Source organism: Poecilia formosa, unplaced genomic scaffold (assembly GCF_000485575.1).
Source record: "Poecilia formosa unplaced genomic scaffold, Poecilia_formosa-5.1.2 Scaffold337, whole genome shotgun sequence".
NCBI classification, from domain to species: Eukaryota; Metazoa; Chordata; class Actinopteri; order Cyprinodontiformes; family Poeciliidae; genus Poecilia; species Poecilia formosa.
Genome location: NW_006800276.1, coordinates 28,089 through 44,262, shown reverse-complemented (window position 1 = coordinate 44,262; position 16,174 = coordinate 28,089). Strand labels below are relative to the sequence as shown.

The 16,174-nt window shown below is 43.8% G+C and overlaps 2 protein-coding genes across 4 annotated transcripts in view; both read right to left on the bottom strand.

Annotated features, from left to right (window-relative positions):
* Positions 1-2,052: 2,052 nt before the first annotated feature.
* Positions 2,053-10,257, bottom strand: LOC103152944 (protein FAM222B-like). 3 transcript variants are annotated; one of them, XM_016661633.1, is made up of 5 exons: positions 10,218-10,257; positions 10,012-10,115; positions 9,350-9,546; positions 7,777-7,904; positions 2,053-7,428 (listed from the first exon to the last, which is right to left on the bottom strand). In XM_016661633.1, exons 4-5 carry the CDS (start codon positions 7,856-7,858, stop codon positions 5,768-5,770), a joined length of 1,743 nt encoding a protein of 580 aa, XP_016517119.1. In that variant the 5' UTR covers positions 7,859-7,904; positions 9,350-9,546; positions 10,012-10,115; positions 10,218-10,257; the 3' UTR covers positions 2,053-5,767. The 3 variants fall into 3 exon arrangements, with proteins under 3 accessions (XP_016517119.1, XP_016517120.1, XP_016517118.1); XM_016661634.1 differs by having other exon boundaries at positions 7,777-7,926; positions 9,350-9,543; XM_016661632.1 differs by having other exon boundaries at positions 9,350-9,543.
* A 333-nt stretch (positions 10,258-10,590) lies between these two features.
* The window catches only part of LOC103152943 (flotillin-2-like), a 12,753-nt gene continuing 7,169 nt past the window's right edge, over positions 10,591-16,174 (bottom strand). Inside the window, exons 6-11 of the mRNA XM_007573650.2 lie at positions 14,929-15,042; positions 14,726-14,845; positions 13,031-13,245; positions 12,765-12,948; positions 12,523-12,672; positions 10,591-11,854 (exon numbers count right to left, since the gene is read on the bottom strand). Coding sequence (XP_007573712.1) covers positions 11,816-11,854; positions 12,523-12,672; positions 12,765-12,948; positions 13,031-13,245; positions 14,726-14,845; positions 14,929-15,042 — 822 coding nt within the window. The 3' untranslated portion in view covers positions 10,591-11,815. The remainder of the gene's footprint in view (positions 11,855-12,522; positions 12,673-12,764; positions 12,949-13,030; positions 13,246-14,725; positions 14,846-14,928; positions 15,043-16,174) is intronic.

Here is a 16,174-nt window from a genome sequence, read left to right as displayed (position 1 = left end):
ACCAGATTGTTTCTTATCACTGTTAGAATACCAAGCTAGCTGCTAGATGTTAGCACAGACTGCTAGGATGGACTAGTAGCATCTAGCTGCTGCTCTTGTCCATATTAGTAGCTTGTCCATAGTAGCAGCTAACTGCTAACCACTAGTGGCTAGCTGCTTCTCTTGTCCATCGTAGTAGCTACTAGCCACTTTGCTTGTCCATACTAGTAGCAGCTAACCTCTTACCGCTAGTGGCTAGCTGCTTGTCTTGTGCATACTAGCAGCTACTAGCCGCTGTTTCTTTTGTCCACACTAGTACTACTAGTTTGTCCATTCTAGTAGCAGCTAATCGCTAAATACTAGTGGCTAGCTGCTTCTCTTATCCACACTAGTAGCTATTAGCTGCTACTTGTCCATTTAAGTACTAGTAGCCGATCCATACTAGCAGTTAGCCGCTAGCTGCTGGCCGCTCAGAGAGAGAGGGACACCTGGTCACTTTGGTCGGTGAGTCAGCAGCAGTCGGTTGACGCCCCACAGTGTCGACGGGTCGTGGCACGCTTCCGGACTTCGGTCCGTCACACAGTATCAGTAGTTACAGTAAGTAGCTTGGTCTCCCCCAGAAACACACACCCATTAGATTCACTTTGTGCACACCTGTGCAGGTACCCACACACACACACACACACACATTTATCCATACTAAGCCCAGTGGAGGCACTTCATATGAAACTGTAGAACCTGACTTCAACGGGCTGCACTGAGGCGGTTCAGAACCAGAGGCGGCTCGGTCCGACGGGTTAGTGTTTGGGCTCGTCTGATTGGCTGTTTGGGGGAAAACCCAAACGTGAAACTTAATCCTGGTTAGTGTGGCGGGTTCAACAGTGTCCGCTCACCCGACCGGAGCGGATTTCTCCCCTCCACTGGTGCAGCCCAAATCATGTTACCATTTATAGACACACACCGGATCAGTGTGCTGATTAAATTCAAAAGCAGCTTAAAGGGACAGGCACATCAAAAACGAAAGATAGGGAAGCAGAAATGAACTCATGTCAAGTATAAAGACCCTGGACCTGACTCCCGGTCGCTTCGCTCCTGCACCGCACCAGAAACACGAGGAATTAACAAAATATGAAATTATACGGGACATTTTCTGCAATTTTTTGATTAAATCTCCACAAAGTTTTTAGCAACCAGCAGAAATATATGAACCAGCTGCACTGAAAAAAACAACTAAATCTCAAATATTTTTTGGTCTAATTTGGAGCAAATATCTCCGTACATTTGAAGCTAACGAAAACTTTTCAGGAATATAGGAGCTTGTTTTACTTAAATAACTCTTAATTATTGATAAAAATTCGACAAAGTATTAGAGTCAGGCTATGAGAAAAAAGTTAGGAGAAAAACAAGGAAAAAAGTTGTAGTGTTCTCAGAATAACATCAAAATTAAGAGATTAAAATTTACAACAGGAAGTTGAAACAGTACAAGAATCACAATTTGAGAACTCATTACGAGAAAAATAAGTCGTAATGTTAGGAGAATAAAGTCTTAAGACAAAAAGTTATAAAGAGAAATTATAATGCAAGAATAGTAATATTACTATAATAAAGTCCTATATGATAATAAAAGCTGAGAAAAAATAATGATGACATATTATTACCAGAATAAAATCATAAAACTCACAACAATAAAGTTGAAATAATATGAAGGTAAACTGATAATATCTACAGATTAAAGTCTTAATATTAGTAGAATCAAATAATTTAGAACTTGCACCAAGAAAATTAGGAAAACATTATGAATGTTGAGCATCTTGTGAAGTTATAACTTCTAACAAATTATCAGCAGCAGGACTTTGGCAAACAGTAGCATTTGTATGTTTCTGGTAATTTTATGACTTTATTCTGGTGATTTTGTAGTAAAAAAAAAAACTCTTTCAATCTGTCCCAATAAATCACAGAAAATGTCTTGTTATAAGTAAAAAAAATAAAAATCTGCCAGTGAATATTTTTAAATCCTTTTTTTTAGGAATCATTGGCTTAAAACCAGCTCCTATATTTGTTGAAAAGTTATTAGTTTCAGTTCATCTGAAGACATTTGCAGTAGAAACTCGACTAAAAAACGGAGATATTTTGTTTTTGTTTACAGAGTGAATCCGGTGAAAGAGCGAACCGACCCAGATCCAAAACTCACCGTCTGACTTTTTACGATAATAATTCAGCTTTCGTAATAATTCAGGCCTCCGAGTTCATCCAGGTGAAACCACCTGAGTCACATTTGGCCCCTGAAGTGGAAACGGCTATGGCTTCAGGACAGAGAAGTACAAACATTTAGAAGTATTTCAGAATCCCAACCGAAACATTTAAAGCGACTGCTACTGCGCCGCTCCAGATCTCTGTCCACTTTACTGAACGATAGAAAAACCCCCCAGATGTCAGAGGGACGGGAGTTTCACTGACGGCTCCATCTCGGGCAACGTCGTCCAATCAGAAACCAGAGTCCGGCTTTTCGTTACCACGACGACGGCAGCGCTCCGATCCCGCAGCTAACCGTCGTATTTAAGGCTTTAGTCGCTGTGCAGCATCACTCTGTAGGCATGGGCAGCGGCATCAGGGCTTTAACTAGGCCAGCTTCTGAAACTGCTAAAACTTTCTGCCAGTCAGTTTGCTTAAAGAAAGGTGACAACATTTCCTATCAGTTACAACAGAAAGATTAAAAAATGTATAGCTTCTACTTTAGATATATCTAAATATATTTAAAGTATTCACGGGCCGAGAAAATAAAAATGAATTCTTTTTTTTTCATCAAAGATCCAAAACATAATAAGGATTTTCCTGGATTAAATCTAGTTTTTGAATTCTTCTGGCTTTGATTGAACAAATTTATTCTCAGGATTTGGATAATTTTCCTTCAAAACATTTTAATTAAATAAAATCTGATTTAGGAAAATAAAGTCTGGATAGATATGGTTCTACTTATAAAAAGATGGATACTTTGTGTTGTACTGAACATTGTTTTTATGATGTCGGTAATAATTTTACCCTGATTAAAAATAAAATTACCATCTGGATAAATTATTTCTGATGGACGTGTCAAATTTGTATCAATCTTAAATTGCAGTTGTGGGCCACAAATGGCCCAGGGCCGCACTTTGGACACCCCTGACCTAAATCATCAATCGACTGTGCAGCTAAGATTGTTGGTGTCAATACTCCTCCCATCCAAAGGAGGCGCCAAATAAGAAAAATGACGACTAAGAAAACCAACAATGTTTTTTTAGAAATACAGCGAGAAAAGTTCTGCTGTTCACCCTAAAATTAACAAGGAACTGTTAATTTTGGTCAGAAGTGTTAGTTTTTTCCAGCTCATTGTCGCCCCCTATGAGGCTGGAGGAGAAACTGCATTTCTGAATCAAACGCTGCGGTTGACCTGAGCTAAAATAGTCAGAACATGGACAGAATGAGGTTGAAATTCCTCAGTTTGGAGGAAGTTCTGATTGTGAAACTGGAAAACTAGCCAACAATTATCTACACGTGTGAAATGCAGTTAGCAAGCTATGGCTAGCATGTCATCTAAGGAGATAGTCTGACTAATTAACCAGTTATCAAACTATAATTAGAAGGAAAATAACAAATTTTTCACACAATATGCCTGTTTTTATAGAAATTATTAAACGTAGCACAGTGATTGTTTTATACCTCATTTCCTGAAACGCCCTCCTTAACATATCGGACCATAAAATGGCTTACTGAACCGCTTAGTAAAAATCCGGCATAAGACTTTTGTTTTAGTGTTAATAAAATTTAAAAAATGCATCAAGAAATCGTCTACTGAGCAGACTACACATTTTTTTACGACAAGTCGAGAAATATCTGCAGTTGATTCCGGCTGTAAGAGACCAAAGGAAGGGAAAGAGCGCGAGATTTAGATCAGATAACAGGAAGGCGTTTCAGTTTTCAACTTTTGTCTGTAACTGAAATTTGTCGATTAGGAAACATTGGTAGCCTTTTGGAAATCTCAGAGCTGAAGTAAAGATTTAAATCTTCAGTTGAATACCAACAGAAATACTAGCCATGCCAACTGTGCTAATGGCTAATATGGAGCTAAGTGCTCTATAGCTATAATGCTAAAAGACCAAGATGCTAAAGACTAAGTAAGTGTTATCCTAACTTTAATCCAAATGCTCCTCCACACACAGTGTGACGTCTCCTCTTATAAATTAAACAACGCTGACGGCAGAAAAGCTAGTTAACTTCTTTTAAATAATCAGCAGGAAATCAATACGTCCCTATTTATTTATTTTTTCTTTTCTGTTTTAAATTAATGCACTAGATGAGGTTTACGGATGTTTGTTGTGATTTTTGGGCGGATGTTTCTGAGAACCTGGAACCAGCCCACGCCCGCTCCCTCCAAACGAACCCCAGGATCCACAGGAAGTGGGTTTGCTGCTCATCGCTAACAGAAATCAAACTGATTCACAGAGACGCATCGGGAAAGAGGTGAGGAGATGCGCCGGAGAGGGGGGAGTCGCTATCACACGCCGTTCCGACAGGATGCCTTCGCTTCACATTAACCAGACTTAAATACGGCCTGACGGAGTTTCTGCTCCTTCTGCCAAACTTTTACATTTCTACAGTTCAAGTAGGGCGCTCTACGGATCCACAACAACAAAAGAAGTACTACAAGAAAACCCAGCGAGGAGACGAGAAAGTTCAGAACCGCAGAGCCGAGCCTGCGGGGCGGAGATGAGAACCCGTGGTTCCAGGACTTCCTGAAGCTCGCCTCTGGGCGCTCGTAAGGCCACGAATGCTGAGAAAAGTCGTGAAACTGAGAAGTGCTGCGGCGGTCCAGAGCGGCGCGGCCGGCGACGCTCGAGCTCAGGAAGCTTCCACTGAGCAGCCGCCCAGCCTCGGCAAGGCGCCGCGCGGCGGCGGTCCATCACACGAAGCCAAACCAAGAAACTCTGGAGCAGAGCTGGGCGATAAATCGATCACATCGATTAATCAAATTTTGGCTTTCTGAAGATTCAAAGTTCTGGATTGTTTTTTTCAAAAATGCTCTCCTTGGGTTGGGGTGATGTCATGGCGGCCATCTTGTTTGACAAGCAGTTTCTTTTGTGTTTTTTTTACAGCTTCTGTTAATTTGGACTTTAGGTTCAGGTCAACTCTATGGTGAAATATCAGAGCCAGGCTACGAGTGTTAAAGTCATAACATTCCAAAAGATAAAGTCATACGGCAATTAAAGTCTAAATAATATGAGAAAGACCGCTTTATTTAAAAACTGAAGTGGTCATTTCATTAGGGGTGCACCGATAAATCAACCAGTCGACATATTGGCCAAAATTTTCAAAGATCGGCCAACGTGAAGGTCAAAGATCTAAAAATCAGCCTCTGTCCTCGTCTGCTCTGCAGTGAGAGGTTCGGCTGTTAGCCCCGCCCACCATCTTAGCCCCGCCCACCATCTGCCTCTCCAGCTAACGGTCTGGGCGACAGGCGGGGTCACCTAGACAGGTCGCCTGGACCTGGACAGGTCGCCTGGACAGGTCGCCTGGACCTGGACAGGTCGCCTGGACCTGGACAGGTCGCCTGGACCTGGACAGGTCGCCTGGACCTGGACAGGTCGCCTGGACCTGGACAGGTCACTTGGACCTGGACAGGTCGCCAGTGTGTCGCAGGGCACTTAAGAAAATATCTTTGTATTTTCTTTTTTAGAGAAGAAAGCGATTTTTATCACCCAGTTCTGCTCAGCAGGTTGAAGTGCTGTAGGGGACAAACGGGTCGATGTGGAGTCTAATGGTAACCTTGGTGATGATGGCCACCGCCGCCCCGGTGCATCTTATGCATCATTTCCACGCTCTGCTCCTGCATGCCGGGGATCTGGAAATCCTCGCCGAGGAAATCCACGCTGTGCTGCAGCAGCTTGGGCTGGCCGGCGGAACCGTCCTTCCCCGGCCGGTACTTGGCTCCCGGGATGCGCTCTGCGGCGGCGTGTCCGCCCTGAAAGCCCACCGGCAGGTCCTGAGGAATGTTCCCGTTGTTTCCGGCGGCGGCCGGGACGGCGCCCCACGCCGGCTGCAGGTAGTGGCCGTTCAGGTAGGAGCAGTTGGTGGCGGAGGAGGGGGGCAGCGTTTTGTCGGCGCCGTGCTTCAGCGGGAAGCCGAGCGCCGCGGCGGCGGGCGGCTTGTGGCCGTAGCTCAGGCCGTGGGAGGGGAAGGCGCACTCGACCGCCGGATCCAGCCGCGGATTTTTGCAGGGGTGCGCTCCCTCCGGCGGCTGCTGCATGTGGGCCAGCTGGTGCTGCGCCCAAGAACGCTGCTGCTGCAGCTGCTGCTGCAGCTGCTGCTGCTGCTTCTGCTGCAGCAGATGCTGCTGCAGCTGCTTGTCGCTGTCCGGGTGAAAAGCAGCCATGTTGTTGTTGCTGCCGGCCACAGCGGGAGCCGGAGCGGCCGGCTTGTCCATCAGCAGGCAGCTGGAGACGCCGCCGGCCCCCGAGGCATGCTGGGAAACCCTGGAGCTGGCGCTGATGAGCTGGTTGCGGCTGATGGGGCTGGGGTTGGCGATCTGGCCCTCACAGACGGACGTGGCGCCCATGCCGGCGCGCGCCTGGCACAGCTGGTTGATCTGCAGCACGATGCTGCTCAGGTCTCCGGGCCGCGCCTGCTGCAGGCTGGCCGCCATGGACAGCGGGATGGTGGAGGTAGATACCGTCACGTTGGGCGGGGCGTCAGCATCCGGCAGCTTGCGGGCGCCGTACGGCGGCGGCGGCAGGGCGGGGGGGCCCGGCGGCGCCGCCTGCATGGCCGCGCTGTCCGGGACGTGACGCAGCTCCTGAGTCGCTCCCAAAGCCTGCGCTGGAGCCGCCTGATGCTTCAGAGTCTGCATGTGAGAGAGGTGCTGCTGCGGCATGGCGGCGGCGCAGGGCGCCACGTCCTGAGGGGGCAGCTGTCGCTGCACGGCGGGCGGATGCGTCAGCCTCTGCGGCTGCTGCAGGGCCTGAGAGTGAGCCACGCTCCTCTGGTGGTGCTGCAGCGCCATCGGGTGCGCCAGGCTCTGCTGCGGATGCCCCGCCCCCTGCTTCTGAGCGGCCAGGTGCGGGAGGTTTAAAGTGCTGGGCGCGGCGTACGGGCCGCTCTGAGGGTTCATGGCGGCTTTCAGCTGCAGCCGCGTGCGGCAGCCGTCCGGCTGCTTGACGAGGCCCCGGAGAGGCGCGCGGAGGACGGCCAGGAGCCCGGCGCCGGCGGCCAGCTGCGGAGGGTACGGGCTGGGGCGCTGCGCAGACGACGAAGTGTCCAGGCCGTTGACGGTGCGGCGGACGTGCTTCTTCTGAGGAACCTTGATGCTGTTTGGGAAGATCTGGATGCTCAAAGGTTTGTTGGCGACTTTCTTAGCATAGGCGTCCAACTCTGCAGGCGTCGGATGGGTGGCAGATCTCATCTTCTGTGTGGTTTCCCCTGAAATGTTCAGTCAGTCGGCATTAAAACAGCATTTAGACACGAGGCAGGAAATCTGCATTTACCTTTAACATTCGATGGATTGAGTATGTCTCTTTTTAGTCATTTTATTTTGTTTACTGTTGATCTTAACATTCCATTTTAACCAAAGATCCTTCTAGGGACGAGTGTTGTGAATTAGCTAATGCTAAAGATGTGATGCATGTTATTGTTTACATCCAGAAATTTCACACATGCGCACAACACTGGAGGGAAACAAGACGAGTCCTTCACATGCCGCCCACAGCCGCGAGAGAAATATGTCTGCAAAAACAATTTTCCTAAAATCTGATGGTGAAACATGCTTACATTTCTGAAGTCCAGTGTTCATCTGCGTGCGGTGAAGAAGTCGGATGGCGGAGTCACCTGACGCCGGCAGGCAAGCCAGCATGTCACTGCTCCTCTACTGCAGCGCCGGACGCGTCCCTCTCATCATCCTGGAGACAAGCAGAGCCGCCGCTGGACGTTAGAATATAGAGTCAATAAAACACATGATTATGTCAATTTGGAATCAAGTTAACGCAAGTATGTGAAATTATTGCCGCATTATTTGTCACAGAATGTTTAGGGTTCAAAGTTTTCTCAAAACTCCACTTCTGTCAGAGTTTGTAATGATTTTAAACTGAGTTTTTGTTTGGATAAAATGCATAAAAACTTATTTGTTTTACCAGATGTCTGACTGTGTATGGACACAACCCTCCAACACGGCTGAATCAAATGAATGATTCAAAATTCAACAACCTCATTCATCTCTGTCACACCAGGAATTCATCTAGGAAACGCTTCTATCAGATGCCTGTTTGTAAACCGTTTAACTCCCCAAGCCAAACTTCTCCAGTTTTTCTGTCACAAACTTTAACATTTAACCTGAGATGGAATGAGTGAGCGAGTGACTCCTGCTGGAAAGGTTAGCGGATGTTTTAAACACTTCCCACTTGTGAATAATCTCTCTCTCTCTCTCTCAGCAGAACGGTGAACTTGTTCCTTGGCGTTGCATTAACTCAGCTTCAGAGCAGGACAGGCTGGGAAGCTCAGTCATCAGGGAGCGGCTCGAGTATCTGATCGATAAACGACTAGAAATCAGATTTAAATCATATCTGAACCTTTAAAAACAGTTTTATTATGACCTGGTGTACACTTTAAGAGGTGACCATGTGACAGGTGCTCATAAAACTCATGAGTCATGTTGCAGAGCTGCATGTTTGAAATGCATCACAGGACTTCCTAAACGAAGCCAAATCAGACCAACAGTCACTGCAGGCCGATTCACAGCACAGTAAACAGTTCCAGAAAGCAGATCAATAACAGAATCATAATTAGCTCCAGTTCACTGGAAGAGCATATTAATGCAGACATTTATCATCCACTGACAGGCTGATTCATCACTGATTCACTTCCAGATTCACGACTCACTGAAAACTCCTGGATTTTCTCTAAAACTACGTGGAGAAAAGAGCTTAATTTGCTGTTGCACCACTAAAGACACACCGAGGACAAATTCAGACAATAATTCAGGTTCGTAATGAGACATTTAGAGCAGAAGGCTCATTTTGTTCTCTATTTAAGGGTTTTTTAGAGCAGGGCCTGTTCACACATTCAGCACAGAAACGTTAGCTCTGTAGTGTTTATCTCCTAGCTAACATTAGCACCGATCCATTATAAACAGCCCGAATCCGGCTACTGACCACGGACAGCGGGATCAGCGGGGCCTCGGTGCTCCTCTGGCCGGATTTAAATCCCGTCGATGGGGACTTTATCTCGAGTCAAACCCAATAAATAAGGAGCTTCTTTGTGCTTGTTGTGACCAGGCCAGCTGCTCTGAAAACTTTAGCATTTTAGCACCATTAGCCATAGAAGACGCGTTAAACGCAACGATACTCACTCCTCGCGAAATTATGAGTAAAGCCGCTTCATTTTGTTGAAATTCAACAATAATAAATTAAAAATGAAGACACCATCCTCCGGCTGGCCGCTTCTCCGAGCTGCTGTCTGGCTACGGCAGCAACATCTGTTCCTCTGCTCCTTCTCCGGGCTCAGCGGCGCTGCGCAACCGGCTCAGAGGCGCTCTACCGCCCCCTGCTGGGCGGGAGAGGAGGGACAAAAACATTTTCTGTATCGGAACTAAACAGAAAATATCTTATTTACTAGCGTCTTAAACTATTAGAATATATATTCAACAACAGGTGCGTAGAGTACCCAAAAATTGTACTCAAGTAAGAGTAGAAATACTTCAACATATTTTTACTCAAGCAAAAGTAAAATGTAGTAAGAAATTACTCAAGCGAGAATAAAAATGTATTTGATAAAAAGTCTATTCAAGTACAGAGTAACTGAACAAATTATCATTCATTTCATATTTAAAAATTACATCATCAGATGGACCAAAATATAAAGTTAAATGGAAATTTTGGTACTTTAAGGACCAAAATGACAATAATTTATATAAGTAACAAAAACAGCTCTTTAAAGGTTGCAGAGATCAAAGGAGAAACATTTGACTTGCTTGGATAACAACTATTAAGAACCTCAAAGCTCAAATAATACCTGAACTTTGACCCCAAATCCCAGAGGAGTTGAAAAGGAGAATTCTTCCATCCATCATAAATGAGGATCTTATCCCAGACTCCAACATCTCTTTGCCCGGTTTCCTAACCAAACGGCCAGACAGATTTAAAGAGGAGCAGCAGAAGCAAATGAGGTGGATTAGCAGCGCTAGTTCATAACTGACATTGTTGTCCAGGACATCTTACCTTGGAATATCATCTCTGCTGAATGAATATTGAGATGTTCATACAGCAACTCTTCAGTCAGAGGCCTCTTCTGATTCCCTGGAAGACTGACTGCTACTGGAGATCCTTCCTGACCACGACTGAATATACCTGGATGATATAGGTTACATTTAGCTTTCCTTTGGAATAAATAAAGTATTTTTCCAATTTAATTAATGAAATTAAATATTTTCAGTTGCTTGAAATTTGTTTTAGAGTTTAATAATTTGGCCAGTTTTCTTTGTAAAAGTGCCAAGAACAATCTTCATTTTTTATTCAGACAAACTCAGGCCGGGCCCGACTTTACTTACAACAGTTCCCAATGTGGCAAAACAATAACAACCATGAAAATCGAAATAGTTACAGCAGTCAGATTTATTCCAATGGCGGTTAAGAGTGAGCACATACAGATGAATGACATGCAAATAACGAAAACGTTTTGGAGCTCATGGCTTCTTCAGAGACACAGAGCACATCAGTTTTCTACACCAGCTGCTGCTGTCGTTTTTTCTGCCTGAGTCGAGTCTGGATTGGCGTTTAGTTCCCAAACGGACAGATTCTGTACAGCAGAGCGAAGCTAAAGCGAAACATGATGACGTTAGCATGGCATGAACAACAGTACCAAGAGGTAAAAGACTGATATTTCATAACATTCAAATAAATCAGCTGAGATATGAACAGTCAAACAAAGTGCTTTTCTCTAAAACAAACTAATAAACATGGCTTTGCATCTGCAGGAAACTGTGGCATGAGATTTAAACCGACACATTATGTTTTTATATTCAAATCTTCCAGCATTTCTCCTACAGAAGCAACTCAAAGCCATTAGGAGCTTTTCCTCACTAAATGTTCTTTAGTTTGCATCATTTCCCATTAAAACTGCAGCTAACCACTACAAGCTGTGTTTATGTATAAAGAGGATTTTTTTTTCTACCCGTTTTATTTTCCTGCAAAAATGTTTCATGTCAAAGTTTTCAGAGGGAAAAAAGAAAAATAATTTCAATTGTTGACCAAAACAACCGTTTTAGATTACAAGCACCTTTGTTACAAAAAGAAAATGACCTATTAAAGCATTTAGTCAATAAAACTGACAACTAAAATCACTTTTAGACAAAATTAAAAATATATGTATATATTTATATATCTGATTATCTACAGAACACAGGTGTCTCCCATGAGAGAGGTATATAAACAAACAAAAATCCCTGGAACAGACCCAACACAGGAGCTTATTCTTATCAAAAAGACGAGGGAACAAAGAGCAAATTAAATATGTCACATTAAAAAGTTTGATGCATATAATGCGGATCGGAATCAGCAGGTCGTCTACCGTCAGCTCACCTTTTTTAAATAACACACATACAGCCCCAAACACCTGAATAAATAAGTACGGATAGCAAAATATTCCCACGTTTCAAGACGATGAGCAGTGCATGCAGATGTTCTGGTCCTGCGTGAAGTAAGGCACCAGAGGTTTCCAGAATCCTCCCGGTACGCAGAGGAGCCGCGGAGAACAACGCGCCTCCACGTGTTCAAGGCAGTCAGTGGGTTCATCCGGGCCGGGCCGGGCCGGGCCGGGCTCAGGCCTCAGCAGACGCCATCTTCTGCAGCAACGGGATCTGGACAGAGAGGGAGTGAATAATAACTCTGTGGAACAGATCAGCTGCAAAACAACAACTACAGGTTGAAATGCAAAAATATTCACACCGCAGTTTATAAGTATGTTTTGTTTTGTTGTGACTTTTTAGATTACTGTTTAGAGTGGGTGTGCTTGTTTTTATTAGTTAAATATTGGTTAGGTAGCTAGTTAGTTAGTGAGATAGTTTGCTATTTGGTAACTAGATAACTACACAGTTATCTAGTTAACTAGTTAGCTGTTTAGTTAGCTCGTCGGTTAACTAGCTTGTTAGTGAGCTAGTCAGTTACTTTGCTTTTTGGTATCCTAGTTAGATAGATAGCTAACTAGCTAGATGACCCAGCTAGCAGTTCAGTTAGCTTGTTATTAGTTTATTAGTTTGGATCCCCATTAGCCATAACAATGGCTGCTCTTCCTAGAGTTAACTGTAGTTTATTCCCATTAATTTCTGTTTTTATTTATTTAAGTAAACAAAAAAGTTTACTTTTTTGTTATTTCGTTTGTTTAAGTTAACCATAATAACCTCAATCCAACCACAAACTTCTACACATTTTATGGGGATTTGTGTGAAAGTTGGATTCAGACTTCGATGTCTGAGGTTTAGCATCGGCCGATACTAAAGGACGTTTATCAAAGTGATTGGATAGAAACCTTTGTCAGGTCCACTCCGGTGAGCGCGTTGACGGACACGGGGAGCTCGGCCAGCAGGCGGGTCACTTCGCCCGTCACGCGGCCGCCCTCGCCGCTGAGGATGACGATCTCGTTGGTTTTGGCTAAAGGCGCCGCCACCTTAGCGGTAATCTGCAATCAGACAGTTAAATCAGTGAAAGTCATTAAGCTATGAGGAATAATAAATGTTCGTTACATTCAAACGGCGTGTTTTCCCCGCCTACCTTGGGCAGAGCTTCCAGGACCAGCGCCGTCTTGGCCGCCTCTCCGTACTGCTGGTAGGCTTCGGCCTTCATCCTCATCTTCTCCGCCTCGGCTTTCCCCACGGCGCCGATGGACGACGCCTCGGCCTCTCCGATCTGCTTGATCTTCTCCGCCTCGGCCTGGGCGATCAGCACCGTCTTCGTCCTGACGCAAACACACACACACACACACGTCATAAAACACACCCGGGACCTGGAGCAGGGCATGCGGAGGCGGTCTGACTGACTTCTGCCCCTCGGCCAGCTGCTGCATGCTGTAGGCCTGCGCTTCCGCCGGCCGCTTCACCGTGGCGATGAGCTCCTTCTCCGTCCGGTCGATCTCCTTCTCCTCGATGGTGATCTCTTTCTTCCGCTGCACCACCTGGATCTCGATTTCCTCCAGCCGGATCTTCTGCTGCTCCTTGGCGGCCTGGAGCTCGTAGGCCAGCTGGGACTCGGCTTTCTGGACAAACATCGACGCGACGAGAAGTCAGAAAATTCAAGAACTTTTCAGGCAGTTTCAAGGTAAGTTTCAAACTCTGGACACTGGAGAAAAAAACAATACAAATGAACAAAAACAACAGTTTAAAGTCAGTTATATGTAATTTATTACTGTTAGTCTTGTATTACTCTAGGAAGCTAAAATAAAAGAAAATCTCATGTTTTTAAGTTTCTCTCTTACCTTATACACCCGACTGGTCTGAGAACAAAACACTCATTTAACAAAAATCCTCTAATTTCAATAATTCCATATAATGACAAATAATCAGTCATTGAGCTTTTAGGAATAATTCATATCGATTAATTTAACAACATAAATAAATTGTTTTAAGGTAAATTAACTTCCTGCTCAAATTAAAAATTATTCTCACCAAGTTTCCTGGTTTTCAAAAATAATTTTGGTGATTCCAACTGATGTAAAAGAAGAAAAGTTTAGTCTGAATTAACTTCAGATGGTGTCTCTTTGTTAGATGAATTAAAATATCTGGCTTCAACTGTAAGTAACGTTTTCTAAATTTAGGCTTTTAATTAAGCATTACATTTAACTTTTTTACAAAACCACTCAGTTTCAATATCAATAACTTCCCAAACCTTGAAAACATCTGATTGAAATTCAAGGATTTCAAGCACCTGAGTTAAGCAGACTGAGAAAAAAACATAAAATCTTACCAAGTATTTTTATTACTCATGCAAGAGCAAAACACAATTTAACACAAAATGTCGCAATTTCTGCAACTTTGATTAATGTATGAAAGATAAGCCAACCTTCCTGTCAGTTAAACGGATCAATAATTCAACCCATTTATCACTTTTTCTCCGTTTTCTAGTTTTCAGTTTTCATTATCTGTACGCCAGAATCATCAATTTATAAGTATTTAAACATCTAAAAACACAATTTGCTCAAATTATCTGAAGGAAACGGTACATGGAGCTTTTGCAGAAAATATGTTTTCTACGCATTTGTTGAAACTGTCACCACGTCTTCTGTGAAACTGTGAGAAAAAAAAATCAAACATGACTCATCTGGCTTCTTTTAGTGCTGCCTAGAAACAACCAATCAGAGGCAGGAGGCGGGTCTTAGTGCTGACAATCATGTCTGTGTTCTTGCTCTCTGCTACGCCGCAGCTTCTCCCCTTCAGTTAGTCGTTTCTCCCCCATTACCCTGTTTAGTAGCGCATTCACAAGGTTGACTGACAGCACTAAGACCCGCCTCCTGGTTCTGATTGGTTGCTTTTGGTCTGGAGATTATCTGTCTCATAACTGTTGAGCTTGAACAAATATGTGAAAAACATTTTTTATGACAGACACAGGAAATGGTCCCTGTCAGAGGTTTTTCTGTCAGCTGAAGGAAAAGCTGCGGTTCAGGATCAGAAAGTCGTGTTTTTATGAAGCATGAGCTGTAAGGAATCGCCACCCAGGTGTTGGAAACCTCCAGGTCTCACCTTGGTGTTGACTTCCTGGTTGAACGCAGCTTTCTGCAGCTCCAGCTCTCGCTTGGAGTCGGCCATTTTGGTGTCGGCCAGAAACTTCACGTCCATCATCTCCTTCTTGCATTCGGCCTCCTGGAGTCAGACGACAGCGGAGAGCAGGTTCAGTCAGAGCAACGGCAGCCATGACACGTCTGGAGCAGAACCTGCCCGGTTACCCGTATCCCAGCATCCCGCTCTGCTTCGGCCACGCCGATGTCGGCGTCCCGCTGCACGGCGGCGATCTGCGTCTTCCCCAACGAGCTCAGGTAGTCCAGCTTATCGTACACATCCTGGGATGAGAGAAGCAATCAGAAAACCTAATTATTCTCCTTTATTTTACTGATAAACTGATGTTTTTGTTTTTGAAGATCTTTGGAAAAAATCTAAGCTTGTTTTTTCACCAACGCATTTCCTGGGTTTAGTTTAGAGCAAATAATCCCTTAATATTGATTAAATAGTACTAGTTCTACTGGCAGATTATTTCACTAACAAGACATTTTTCCATATTGTAAGTGGAATAATCTGCAGTGGAAATAACTTTTTTCCATCAATATTAAGGAATTACTGACTTAAAACAAGATCCTGTAAGTTCACTTTGTCTTCTTTAACGTGGACAAAGACATTTTCATAGGAAACTAAAACACTTTGTAAGATTTTGAGTTTTTGCAGTGTACTGATTGAATAGTGAATAAAAATGAGGACAGAATCGTTCTAAAAGTCCATATTTCTTTACATATTTTGTTGCATTGCCCTAAAAGACCAAAAAATAAAATATTTCTAAACATTAAAATATTTATTTCTGACTTATTTTTTACTTATCAGTTTTATGTGTATTTATCTGAAGCTTAGAAATCATTTTAATAATTTTTCTTTCGTTTTTTAATATGTTTTCTGTTATTCTTTAGGCTGTAACCACATTCACTAAAAACTAAATTCATTTAAGGGGGAACAGGCCGGAAGCGGGAAGCGGTCTGTTCTTCCTTAAATGAATTCAGTTTTTAGTAAATGTGGTTACAGCCTAAAGAATAACAGAAAACATGTAAATAAAACAGAAAACAGGATGGAGAGAAGCACAGCACCAACACTGGATGGGCAGAGGATTAACTGATAAAACCTCATTAAATGGTTTAAAAACAACCGATGAACATCACAGAGTTGGTGTTTTGTGTTTGTTAGATGAGAGTTTTAAATCGGGCCTGGATCTGATGTAAAACTGGTTCTGGATCTGATGTAAAACTGGTTCTGGATCTGATGTAAAACTGGTTCTGGATCTGGTGTAAAACTGGTTCTGGATCTGGTGTAAAACTGGTTCTGGATCTGATGTAAAACTGGTTCTGGATCTGGTGTAAAACTGGTTCTGGATCTGATGTAAAACTGGTTCTGGATCTGATGTAAAACTGGTTCTGGATCTGGTGTAAAACT

What these genes read in the sequence shown, in the direction of transcription:
- LOC103152944 (XM_016661633.1), bottom strand. Translation starts at nt 7,858, where the DNA reads ATGCTGGCTTGCCTGCCGGCGTCAGGTGACTCCGCCATCCGACTTCTT. An exon ending in GAACACTGGACTTCAGAAAT is followed by an intron (nt 7,429 to 7,776) that starts GTAAGCATGTTT and finishes TGAACATTTCAG; the next exon opens with GGGAAACCACACAGAAGATG.